This window comes from Nyctereutes procyonoides, unplaced genomic scaffold (assembly GCF_905146905.1).
Source record: "Nyctereutes procyonoides isolate TBG_1078 unplaced genomic scaffold, NYPRO_anot_genome, whole genome shotgun sequence".
In the NCBI taxonomy this organism is placed as follows: Eukaryota; Metazoa; Chordata; class Mammalia; order Carnivora; family Canidae; genus Nyctereutes; species Nyctereutes procyonoides.
This window is the reverse complement of record NW_026575028.1, coordinates 5802989-5816035: the sequence shown is the minus strand read 5'-3', so window position 1 is coordinate 5816035 and position 13047 is coordinate 5802989. Positions and strand designations below refer to the sequence as shown.

General features: G+C 41.7%; 1 protein-coding gene across 2 annotated transcripts in view; it reads right to left on the bottom strand.

The window, feature by feature from the left end:
* Positions 1-13047, bottom strand: part of DYRK4 (dual specificity tyrosine phosphorylation regulated kinase 4) — a 49791-nt gene that overhangs the window by 20815 nt on the left and 15929 nt on the right. Inside the window, exons 1-4 of one of the 2 annotated variants that reach the window (XM_055315558.1) lie at positions 5608-5687; positions 4732-4870; positions 2858-3021; positions 208-344 (exon numbers count right to left, since the gene is read on the bottom strand). In XM_055315558.1, coding sequence (XP_055171533.1) covers positions 208-344; positions 2858-3021; positions 4732-4870; positions 5608-5667 — 500 coding nt within the window. In that variant the 5' untranslated portion in view covers positions 5668-5687. Of the gene's footprint in view, positions 1-207; positions 345-2857; positions 3022-4731; positions 4871-5607; positions 5688-13047 lie in introns of those variants that run through there. The other variant, XM_055315557.1, reaches the window with a different exon arrangement.

Below are 13047 nucleotides of genomic sequence, written 5' to 3'. Positions count from 1 at the left end.
TGTCCAGGGGGAGCAGAAAGCACTAAAAGCTTCATAATCTTGCCTCTTCTTTGCCCCATTGTGAAATCAGATAGGTAGAGAGAGAAAGAGGGAAAAGGATGAGGAAGATCAGAAGAAAAAGCAGAAACAGGAAGGGTTGGCATTATGAAGGGGCCAGAGTCATGCAGACCACCCCTCCCATGGCCTAGGCCATCTGCCAAACCACACCTCTTCTTGTTCCTGATGATTTTCAAGGCCACCAACTCATTGTTTTTGTGATCCAAGCACTTGGCCACCTGTCCAAAGGACCCTTTCCCGATCATCTCCAAAACCTCATAGCGATAGGCAATGTGGTCATGCAGGACCTGCAGAATCCAGGTCAGGGTGAGGAACAGAGCCATAGGCTATGGGGCTTCCCTGATATTGGGGCCCATGTCATCTCATGGTTTACCCTCAGGGAGATCATTCTGAACTGCACTGAGTATTTGTGCAACTCCCACCCTCCTGTTAATTGCTTCTGCAATGGTGAGGTTGTTGCTGGGATCGCAGGCTACCAGTGTGGTTCCAGGAAGGTCCCACAGGTTCTATCCATGCCAAGCAGTGCAAAGAACATTGGATGGTCTTAGAAAACTCAGGTTCTAGATCTAGTCCATCACCTCTAGTTTTCTGCCTATGTGGGAATCTGTAAAATGAGAAGATTGAACAAAGTGGCTCTAAAGTCCCTTCCAGTTTGGATATTTCATAATTCTTGAATGCAGCCAAGCAGCAATTTGGGGGAAGTTCTATTTCTGATCCTTGATGTGTCTCCATTAATCAGAGAAAGCTTCATGTCTGCTCTGCCTCTTCCTGTCAGAACTGGTCCTCCTCTTGACTTACTCAGATTTAATTCTAACTTGAGAGTTAGCAGTAAAGAACTTGAATCTTTCTCAACTAAGAGAAGCATTTTCCAAGAGCCAGAATCACCTATTCTCTTCATGGGCTGGAAACTAGAGAATGGGTTATTTATTCAAAGCAATAGGAAATTTTCATTTAAAAATACTTTATCTGAGTATCTTCAGACAAATCACTTACCCACTATGAGCTGAGTGCCCTCATCTGTAACTGAAGGTCTTGGAGAAGAACCTCTAAGACATTCCAGCTCTGAGAATCTCTGATTCCTAGTTTTACTCTCAGGATTTGGGAGAGGCGAAAGACAGATGTTTGTATACAGTCCTCAGAATGTGTTTGTGATTCTGTGGTGGTGGTTCAGTCATAGAGCAGGAATCAGGACCATGAATATGAACAGGTACAACTTTACCTGTTAATATGTGGAAGTGGATTACCCTACTTGTAAAATTCGGTTGTGACAATGTACAGGGAAAGGGTAATGGACAAGTTCTGCACATATTGGCATAAAGTTATTTTGTATGTATTTTGGGGCTTGGAGCCCAAGCCCCAGACCCTTGGGCCCCAAGTCATCAGTTTGGTTGTATGATAATTATTTGTCTAGATGTCAACTTTGACACTGATTATCATTACTTGAAGACAAGGACCAGGTTGTGTTCATTTTTATAATTCCCCTTATATTTTCAGAGTCTATCACATGCCCAAACATATAAAACGCTCTCAATAAATAGTTATTCAATTAATAATTGCTGAAAGAATAGAAATACTTGTTTGGGAATTTAGCATGGAATTTTTGGGAATTTGATAAAGATGGAGGTTCTGAGTAAACAGTGAGCACGCGTCATCCCCCTGCCTGCCTCCACCAGTAACATAGCTACTAAGATTTGAGACTGAGGAACTGAGCTCCAGTGAATTGACTTAAAGGTAGTGTTGACATCCCTGGGGAATTTCCCAGGAACTCTATGCCCAGGTATCGTTGGGGTAGAGGAGCTGAGGATGTCTGGATGAATTGGAAGTAAGGTTAACCAAGGATTAATTTGTGCCAGAAACTCTAAATCCTTCCTTCTCAGAGTGTGACCAAAGGACCAGCAGCATGGGCATCACCTGGAAGCTTTTGAAAAAGGCAAAATCTTAGGTTCTATCCCACACCTGTTGGATAAACATCCACATTTTTAACAAGACCTCCAGGGGATTTAGGTACATAGTAAAGCTGAGAAACACAGCTTTAAATACTCTGAAGAAATATGTCTCTTCTACAAAGCCATCAAAGACCAATCTTACTTCTTTAAACGTAACCAAGTTGTGAGAAAACGTCCAGAGGAGGAAATTCCCAGCAGCCCACAAATCTAGTGGACCAAGCATCACATATCTGGACATCTTCAGAAGTGAAAATTGCTTTCTGAAGCAAAAAAGACACTTTCCACTGCCCAGATTTTGCCTTCAGGCCTAGTAAGAGGCACTGTCCTGGGGAACTTCAAAGACACAATCAGAAGAGAAGAAGGAGTCAAGAGCTAGGTGCCAGGGACTACAGTGACAAGAACCTTTTTTTGCTTGTGGAGAAATGGCATTTAAAATGAAATAGGAAAAAAAATGAAATAGAAAGAGGTCCATGTGTGGGCTTGTATGGAGGAGACAAAAAAACAAGACATTGGGAAGACTGCATCTTATTCCATGGAGTCTGACCTTTCCAATGGGTAAAGGGCTGTGCAGAAAAAGTTTGTGAGAATTTGCCCAGCATGCAAACTTGTTACCCCAAATACTCTTGGAATACCCTTAGCAGAGTAGTTTGTATATTAACTGCATGTTTTCCCATTTTCAACATGGCATTTCTTTGGTTTAGCACCCACTAGAATCCTTCAGGATGCCTAGTCTGAGATGTATTGGCACTAAATGCTATTAAAACAAAAAAGCCCACACTTTTTTTTCCTTTCCAGACTACCTCTTATCCCAAGCCCAAGGCCCTTGGAGTTACCATGACCTACTTCCCCATCACCTTCATATAGGAGCCATGTTCATCATCGAAACTCATTTTGCTGAACTTCTCAGGAGTCATGTGGAGCTTCTCTGCTTCAAGCCCCAGGAACCACAGCTCTGTGTAGCCCAGGATTTCACTTTGCTCATACGAAGATAGCTGGTTCTTAAAACACTTTAAGGCCTCTGTATGAAAGACACTATAGTTGTAGTTGAGGCAACATGGGGATTTGCCCAGGGTCCTAATGATGGCACCCTTTCTTGCTCATAAGCCAGTCACTCCTTTCTTCAACTAGGTGGCTTACTAAGGATCTTAAAACTCACAGGGTAGAAATGTAAAGGATAAATGTTAAGATGTCACACTGACTTCAACAAATCAGGAGGGAAACATAAAGGGAAAGGGAGAATCTAGCTCCCAAAAGCTATGGTTGCAGCAGCATGGGTAAAAATTCCAGGAGGAAAGCTAGTGTCAACAACAGTATGTAGTTATGGCAGCAGTTTCTGAGTTAATATGGTTTGCAGCTACACAAATAGTTTATCCCAAGAAGGTTACCCCTTAAAGGGCCAAGCAGGTAACTTAAATGCAACTTTAAAAGCCCAGGAGGTATTCCCACTCAAGTCTGCAGCTCAGACTGCAAGGAAGGAATGAGTGTTTGTTCTTCTCTACCCTTCTCTGTCCAGACCCCGTCAGGTGTTTGATGTTTGGTCTGGCAGCAAGTGGGGTGGGATTCAAACTTTAAGTAGATAAACTGGAGAGTGCTGAGAGAGTCCTGGGGATTGCAGGTGGGAGGAGAAGGCACCATGTTATTTGACAAACTGCTAAAGAGTTGAAGAAGGAACTGCCAGAAGGAAAAAAGTCATGAGAGACAAGACCTGTGTGAAGGGCAGTCATGTGAATGCTGAATAAGGCATATTCCTAGCCCAGAAGACAGAACCAAGACCTAAGAAAACAAGGAGGCAGATTATCAGCTCTGTAAAGGAAAAACTAGCTCAAAACTGAACTGATCTTTTTGTGGGTGGTTCCCAAGATTGTTTAAGAAGTGGAAGGACAATAATTTCAAAGCTGTGGGTAAAGAGCTCCAAGCATCAGAGGGTGTTGGCATAGTGAGTGTTAGTTCTCTTCCTTTGAATTCTAATAGGAAATGAATCTCTGAACCTTGTATGGATGGAGTTGGGCTCCTGGCCAAAAACATATGTGTGATCTTTCAGGCCCAACCATAGGTAATTAAAAGGCTTCCTGGCAGGGTTCATGAGGAAGCTTCCCTCCCCATGCCAGCACTGGTGCAGAGCCAGTGCATGAAGTATCTGAAAAGTTGCAGTCAAGGGCTCAGGTTCCCCTGGGTGGCCATGCACTTAGACACATCTGCATTCCTAACCAAGATGCCCCCATTCCTTGAGTATTTCTGCCAAGACATCCTTATCAAGAGGAGAAAGTGAGGCCTTAAGATACTTGTCCCTACTCTGACTCAGTACTTAGTTCATTTCTACTATTAGCTCTTCCCCTCTACCTCCTCCCCAACCCCTCCATAAAATGACTGAAGGCCTGTTCAGCTCTCTAGGCAGTGAGACAGTTCCCTCTGACTGAGCTGATGCATCTGACCTGGTGTGGTGCCAGTCCATGGGGGAAAATGGAATACTGGGGAGTTGGTGTTTTCCCCTTTTTTAAAAATATTTTTTATTGGAGTTCAATTTGCCAACATATGGGTATAACATCCAATTCCCCTATTTAATCTCTTGCTTATTCTATCACAGTAAGTAATGAGAAGCTTACTGTTACTTTCATTTTGGCTTTTTTCCTTAGTTGACTTCTCCAACATCTGGTTCAGCTCAGCTCATGACGCCTTGACCATCTAGAATCAGCACCCCCTACACCCTGTTATTGCCCAAAAGGCATACCTGCTGCAGTGAGAGGCACCTTGTGCTTTCTTGGTGGTTTCTCCTCTGGCTTGGGATCTTTGGTTTTAATGCTTGAATGGAAAGGCAATTCAGAAGCCTTGAGTTCAGAGGCTGGCATCTGATTATGACTTTGATTATCCTGTCCAGACAAAGAGACTTGGAATAAAGTACTGCTTAGACTTCTCTTGGGTGTCACAAACTATTTATCAGACCAAGAACACCCACATCCAGCCAGACTCTTCTACCTTTCCAGGGAGAAAATGATAATTATCAGACACTAGGTTTTCTGAATCTTCCTGTCAAAGGAAGTATCTGTCTGACTCACATTATTCTCTATAAGGCCCATGCACAGTACCTTATGCAGTTGATAACCCCAGTGATGTCTTACTCCAGGAAGAAATGGGAACAGTTTTGTTTTTGTTTTTGTTTTTGTTTTTTTTTTACTACTGCTCTTAAGAAGGTCAGTTCCTAACTAAATAAAGTGATTTGCCCAAGGGCACAAACACTTGAAGTTATAATACCTCTTTAACTTGGCACTTTCTCACATTATCTTATTTGGTCCTTATACAAAAAAAAAAGTAAGGGACATTGGAGGAAAACACTCATTTTGTATGCTTCTACCATTTATATACCAGACACTTCATTCTTCCTTTCCTCAATGAATCTTCATGACAACCCTATGAAAAGCCCATTTTGTAGATAAAAGAAAGTCAGTGATTTATTTGCTAAGGTTTATATTCTTTATAAAGAGACAGGACTAGAAACCAATTCTTCAGGTGACATTGTGCTTTTCCCAGCCTTTCTAAACTTGGTTCTGGACAGCAGTTAGGTCTTTGACCTGCTTGCTCAGGGCCATGTCCACTGCCCTGTACTCACCTGATACAGCAGGGGTGGCTTTAGCAAGATTTTGTTGCCGATGCATGGAAAGTTAACCATGTTTTTCTTCCCCTTGGTATCCACAAAAGGGAGTGAAGTAATGCTGGTGTTTGGATTCTATATAAGGAGAAAGTGGATAAGGTGCAGAGCCTCAGGAAAGAAATCTTTGTCTTCACGGAGTCATTTCTACCAGCTCTCCTACCACAGCAAGAATGAGCCTGAACCAAATCCAGGCCTAAATGTATTTTCAAAGCTCTTGTACAGCAAAGCAGAGTGGTCAAGCAGATGAGCTCTGGGTTTGAATCCCTGCTCCACTGCTTACAGCTGAAGATCTTGAATAGGTCACACAACTCTCTCTTTAAGCTTCAGTTATCTCATCACTACCATGGGGACAAAAATGGGATCTACCTCATAAGGCTTTTGTGAGGTAAACAAGGCAACTCATGTAGAGTATTCCATAAGTGTTGGCCATTATTATCATCATTCTAATATCTTACCACCCTATTATGGGGAAGCTCTTCCTGCTAAATAACGTACATCTTCCATGGTGCAATATAAGCTCCCATTTCCTCTACATTATTGATTTGACCTTCCTTGGATCCCTGCCCTCATGCATTGATTGACTGATTGATTACAAAAGAGGTAGTCTGTCAGTGAATAGCCACATTCAAAATTGTGTGGAGATGAGGCATGGTGATGTGGATAAAGCATATGCATCATATTATGCTGAGTTGACCAAAATGCCACTGAAAAGCTACCCTGGCCACCCACATACCTTCATCCTTTCCTAGAGAAAAGACACTAAACATCACTGCCCACCTTATGTAAGAATCGAGTCATTCTGAGGTTCTTAATCTTGGAAGGTGGCTTCTGGGCTTGCGCCAAAGGCTTACTCTCAACCTAGATCAAGTAGAACAGTATTGAAATAGTGTTTAGCATGCTATCATCTCAAGCTGTTGAGACATATGTTTTGCTCCATTACAACAATCAAGATACGGTTGAAGCCAGCTCTCTTGACCTCAAAGCTAGGAAGAGCTAAGAGAAGCCCAGAGAAGTGTTGAATGAATGTATGAGTGACTGCAAATCAAAACAAGTGGTCTTTCTGGCAGTTCTTATCCTGGATTGACTTTTCCTATGGTTTTCATACTTTAAAAAATCTATAGAGCCTTTTCTTCAGATATAATTTTAACTAGGCACCTTGGACAGGGGAAGAAAGAAAAGCTGAGCTGCTCCTTCTAAAGAGACAAAAATGTCCACAGTTTTGCTCTGGGACTCTTTCGACCCAGGGGCCCTAGTAGAACCCACTAGAATATGGGACCCCAGCCTGAACACCAGGGACTGATCAGAAGAGACTTCACTCTAGAAAGGGATGGCAAGCACACCATGAAAGTATATGACATAATTGTGTATGATATAAGATGGCAGTTATCTAACGGTTATACATTTATTTTAATATCCACTTGAAAAACTATAGCACATTAAACCTATAATTTTACTATGAAAAATGAGACCAAAATTTAAGTTTAAAAAAGTGTGAGCATTACATAGATATGACAAAAACCATGAAGGTGGCACTGAAACTACTAAAGTTTAGCAAAAACAGGCTATAGTTTAAATCTAGGTTCTTCTCTTTGTTTTTTTATAATAAATTTATTTTTTATTGGTGTTCAATTTGCCAACATACAGAATAACACCCAGTGCTCATCCCATCAAGTGCCCACCTCAGTGCCCATCACCCATTCACCCCCACCACCCATCCTCCTCCCCTGCCACCACCCCTAGTTCGTTTCCCAGAGTTAGGAGTCTTTATGTTAGGTTCTTCTCTTTGAAGCAGAACTCATGTGTTCTCCTTCATCCAGCCCCCTCTTTGGGCACTGGATGAGACTTATCTGAGACACAGCTGGTGCCAGACCCACCTTTGCTTACCCACCTTTGTAAAACTTGGTATACTGGCCACAATGATATACAAACTGGAGACAGTAGTTCAACTTAATATCACCCAACACAGCTAAGCCTCTACAGAGCTATAATGATGGGGATCATGAAGAATAGACCATCTTGACCTCCTAAAATAAGGACATGACCTGAAGGAGAAGGGGCTGCATAGAGCATGGCTCATGGCCTTAAACCAAACTAATTTAATTGGCTAACTATACTAATGCAGGATTTGATTGTCTATTGAATGGAAAATGATTATATCTGAGCAAATACTGTAATCACAAACCTCACAGAGTCCCAACTTCTCACCAAATAAGTCTATGGGGATGAAAACTTACAACAGTCACAACAATGGCAAGATGGCATTGAGAACAAGTTGGGGAGACTGAACAGACCAATGAAAAGTATATTAACAAAACACAACTAAATACCAAACAAAGGGCAGGAACAATGAATGTTAACAAAGAAAAAAGAGATCACTGTAAATGCAGTTTTCCCAGGAGAATGTGAGGGGGCTTTGTGGAAAGGGTGTGGCTTGTTCTTGGCTTTAACTGGGAGGAAGGGTAGAGAGTGTGCTCATTAGGTAAAACAGTATCTGGGAATGCTCTAAGGGTCCTCACTGCTCATTCTGACTAAGCTGGTGCAGAAGGTACACTGGATTGTGGATGGCACTGAATGCTAACCTAAGATATTGGGTCTTTATCTAATGGGCAATAGCGTACCACTATTTGTTACATATGCAGAACAGTATTTCAGAAAGACCCTTCTAGCAGCAATGCGGCATAAAATAATGATCACAGATATAAACTCTGATATCAGACCTTAGTTCTGAATCCCAGCTCCACTACTCATTAGTTGTTTGACCTTGGGCAAGTTTTTAACCTTTTCTCACGTAACATAGTAATATAACAGTACCAACCTCATAGGGTTGTCATAAGGATTAAGGGAGTTCATGCGCATAAAGCACTTAAACCAGTGCCTTCTATATGCCAAGGATAAGTGTTTGCTAGAAGTCATTCTCCTCTTTTATAAATTGGAGAATAATTTTTGGTTATTTCTCTTGAGAAAGGAAAACCATGGACTCAGAACTGATGGAGAATGAAAAAGATGGTGTACAACCTAAAATGGCTAAAGACAAAAAAATAAAAATTAAAATAAAAAAATAAAATGGTTAAAGGCATTAAGGCTGTTTAATACAAGAGAAGATAAAACAAGATGTGTGAGAAGTTAACAATTCTGATACTGCCATACATTTATACTGGAACCAAATGACTAAATAATAGGATTGTAGATGACAGGAACCAGGTTTCCTATGTTGGGCTGGAGATTTATAGATAGTCAAGGTCATCATCAACATTACCACCATGTGATAATTAGAGTTGGAGACATCATTTCGACCTCATGTTTAACCCAATGTAGATACAAATGGTTACATATAGAAATACTTATAGATATGTTTATATGCAGGGGTTAATGCATGTGCTTGTGTGCACACACAACACAGACATACACACACACACACACACACACACACACACACATTTCTTTGCTTTGTTAGCTTGAGAGATTCCTAAAAGAACTAACACCTCCATAGAAACAAGTACAACTAATACTCACAACTTGGCTTCTAATGCCATTCTCCAGTAAGAGGAAGCAAAACTTTTTGGAGAAAAGATTGATTCTAGGACTGGGTCAGGAAATACACAAGATTGGCCTGGAGCATCTTCTATGACATAAATAGGGAAGGGCTCAAAAAAAAATAATCCCACATTTTTTTAAAAGATTTTATTTATTTATTCTTGATAGAGAGAGAAGCAGAGACACAGGAAGAGGGAGGAGCAGGCTCCATGCAGGGAGCCCAACATGGAACTTGATCCCGGGACTCCAGGATCACGCCCTGGGCCAAAGGCAGGTGCTAAACCGCTGAGCCACCCAGGCTGCCCAAAATAATCCCACATTGATGAGAGTGTGTCAAAAGGGCACAGGAACCAACTGACAGAGTTCCCAATGGCCAAAGCTGGAACAATTTTAGCAACAAAATATAGTAGTGTTGGATTATAACTCAAGGTTTAAAATAAATATCCACAAATCCATACTGATGTAAATGAATAATTTAATAAAGAAATAAACAGGGAGAAGAAACAAATCTCCCATGCAGAAGAGTTCCTAATATATTATACAAATACTCCACCCTAGAGGAGAGCACAACTTGCCACTCCTTAAGCTGTGCATAGTTACTGGTTTCCAAAAAGTATAGCATGGAAAGGAGAGAACTAAAGCAACTGTAGAGGAGAAACCAGGCCAAAACCATTTCACCCAGGTAATCTAGTCAACATCAGCAACCATAAACTATGTGGACAGTATGTGCCATTGGCATGATTTGATGAAAATGGCACTTAACCTCAGTGGTCTTCCTCCCAAAGCCTACAACCCTAAATGCATCATGAGAAAAACAGACAAATTCTAATAGAAAGGCATCCTATGATATTTGTGACCAGTATTCCTCAAAACTGTCAAGGTCATCAAAAACAACAAAAGTCTGAGGAACTGTCACAGTCAAGAGGAGCTTAAGGGGACATGATAACAAAATGTAATGTGACATCCTAGATAGGAACCTGGAGCGGACAAAGGACAATAGGTAACAATTAAGGAAATCTGGCCAAAGTGTGGAGTTTAGTTAAAAATGTATCACTATCGGGGATCCCTGGGTGGCTCAGTGGTTTGGCGCCTGCCTTCGGCCCAAGGCGTGATCCTGGAGTCCCGGGATCAAGTCCCACGTCAGGCTCCCTGCATGGAGCCTGCTTCTCCCTCTGCCTGTGTCTCTGCCTCTCTCTGTCTCTCATGAATAAATAAATAAAATATTTTTAAAAAATGCATCACTATCTAAATTTTTAAAAATCTAAAAAAAAATAATAATGGGTGCTTAGGTGGCTCAGTCGGTTAAGGATCTGCCTTGTGATCTTGGCTCAGATCATGATCTCAGGGTTGTGAGAGGGAGGCTCTGCGGTCAGCAGGGAGTCTGCTTAAGATTCTCTCTTTCTGCCCTCTGTCCCTCTCCCCACTCATATGCACATGCTTTCTCTCTCTCTCTCAAATAATAAATTTTAAAAACCTAAAAAAAAAGCATCACTATCAATGCATTATTGCAACTAAAGTACCACACAAATATAAGGTTTTTATAATAGGGGAGACTGGGTGTGGGGTGTGGGGTGTGAAGTGGTATTTAGGAACTCTGTACTATCTGTTCAATTTTTCTGCAAGTCTAAAACTGTTTTAAAGAGGTACCATTAATAAGACAAACAAAACTCCTGAGGGGAGGGGTAACACCAGAAAGGCCATTCCTATGACTCAGTATAAACTTGTTCTATGTGACCTGAAGGATAGAATGAGGTCAAAGTGTGGAATTTATAGAGAGGTAGTTTCTAGTTCAATAAAAGAAAGATTTTCTAGAACCTAGAGCTGTCCAAGAATGGAATGGAAGTCCTTATGAGCTAATGAGCTCTCCGTCTCTGGAAAAGCCAAGTCACCCTAATAAGTATCTGTAAGAAATGTGCATGAACTCAGGCAATGAGCAATATGAAACCTCCAAAGTCCCATCTGTCCATAAGACTCATTCAAGTGACTCCTGTGAGTGTGTCTTGAGTTCATCTTTTATCCTCTAATGGAACTAACACTGAGAGCCATTGCAGAAAACAATGCTTCCCAACCTTTGTCACTTCATACCATGCATGAAAAACTATATTTGTAGGGATCCCTGGGTGGCGCAGCGGTTTGGCGCCTGCCTTTGGCCCGGGGCGTGATCCTGGAGACCCGGGATTGAGTCCCACGTCGGGCTCCCGGTGCATGGAGCCTGCTTCTCCCTCTGCCTGTGTCTCTGCCTCTCTGTCTCTCTCTGTGTGACTATCATGAATAAATAAATAAAATCTTTAAAAAAAAAAAAAAAAACTATATTTGTGTGACAACCTGGGGTAAAAAGAGGAGGCAGCTCACAGACAGATGCTATGAGCACAAGGTTGCAAGAGGCTGCTGGCCTCTATATCCATGCACACCTCTACCAGTGTGTCACACAAGTTTACAAACTTGCTGCTCGTTTATCTCCAGCAGCTTCCTCAAGAGGGACATAATCCCCGATAACAACATTTCATTCTATCACAGCATCCCTAGGAGGCAGGAAGAAGAGGGTGTGATTTCCCACATTCATGGTGGCAAAAAAGACTAGGAGCTTCAAAGGCAAAAATGAACTACTGGGACTTCATCAAGATAAAAAGCTTTTGCACAGCAAAGGAAACAGTGGACAAAACCAAAAGATGACCTTCAAAATGAGAGAAGATATTTGCAAATGTCTTATTAAATAAACGGCTACTATCCAAAATCTATAAGAAACTTAACCAAACTCAACACCCAAAGAACAAATAATCCAATCAAGAAATGGGCAGAAGACATGAACAGACATTTCTCCAAAGGAGACATACAAGAGAGACTCCTAACTCTGGGAAATGAACAAGGGGTAGTGGAAGGGGAGGTGGGCAGGGGGATGGGGTGACTAGGTGATGGGCACTGAGGGGGGCACTTGATGGGATGAGCACTGGGTGTTATACTATATGTTGGCAAATCGAACTCCAATAAAAAAATATACAAAAAAGGAGGCCTACAAATGGCCAACCGACACATGAGAAAAATATTCAACATCACTCGGCATAAGGGAAATACAAATAAAAACCACAAGATACCACCTCATACCCGTCAGAATAGCTATAATTAACAAGTCAGAAAATGACAGATGTTGGTGAGGATGCAGAGAAAGGGGAGCTTTCTTGGACTGTTGGTGGGAATGGCAGCCACTCTGGAAAACAGTATGGAGATGCCTCAAAAAGTTAGAAACAGACCTACCATATGACCCAGCAATTGCACTACTAGGTATTTAGCTCAAAGATACAAATGTAGTGATCCTAAGAGGCACCTGATCCCAGTGTTTATAGCAGCAATGGAAATTGTCACAGGGAGGTGCCTGTGTTATAAATCTAGATTATTCAACACAAGCTGGCTACAGTAAGCACAAACTCCCACTTGCAGGACTGAATAAGAATGTTTTCACAAACATGCAAATTGTCATTTATGATTTCCTACCATGGGTAGCATAATTATGTGAGAATGAATATATCCCTCCAAGACTCTGCCCACCATATCCCTAGCTTAGGCACCTGTTGCAGTGGTCTCCTAAGCAGTACCCTGCCCCTCACTCAATCCATCCTCTACTGCCTAAGACCTCAGAAATTAAACATGAACATCTGATCTCATTGCTGTACTACTTAAATCTCCCCAGTGACTTTTCAGGGTATGGATGTCCTGGCATACAAAGCCTCCCAGTCTCATCTCTTGTCATGGCTCTGGCCCTCCCCTTTTGGCTCCAGAATTATGAATGCCTTGCAGTTCTCAAACACCAAGCTGGTTCACATCTTAGCATGTCCACTCCTACTGTTTCTCCTTGGGATGTTCTCTCAT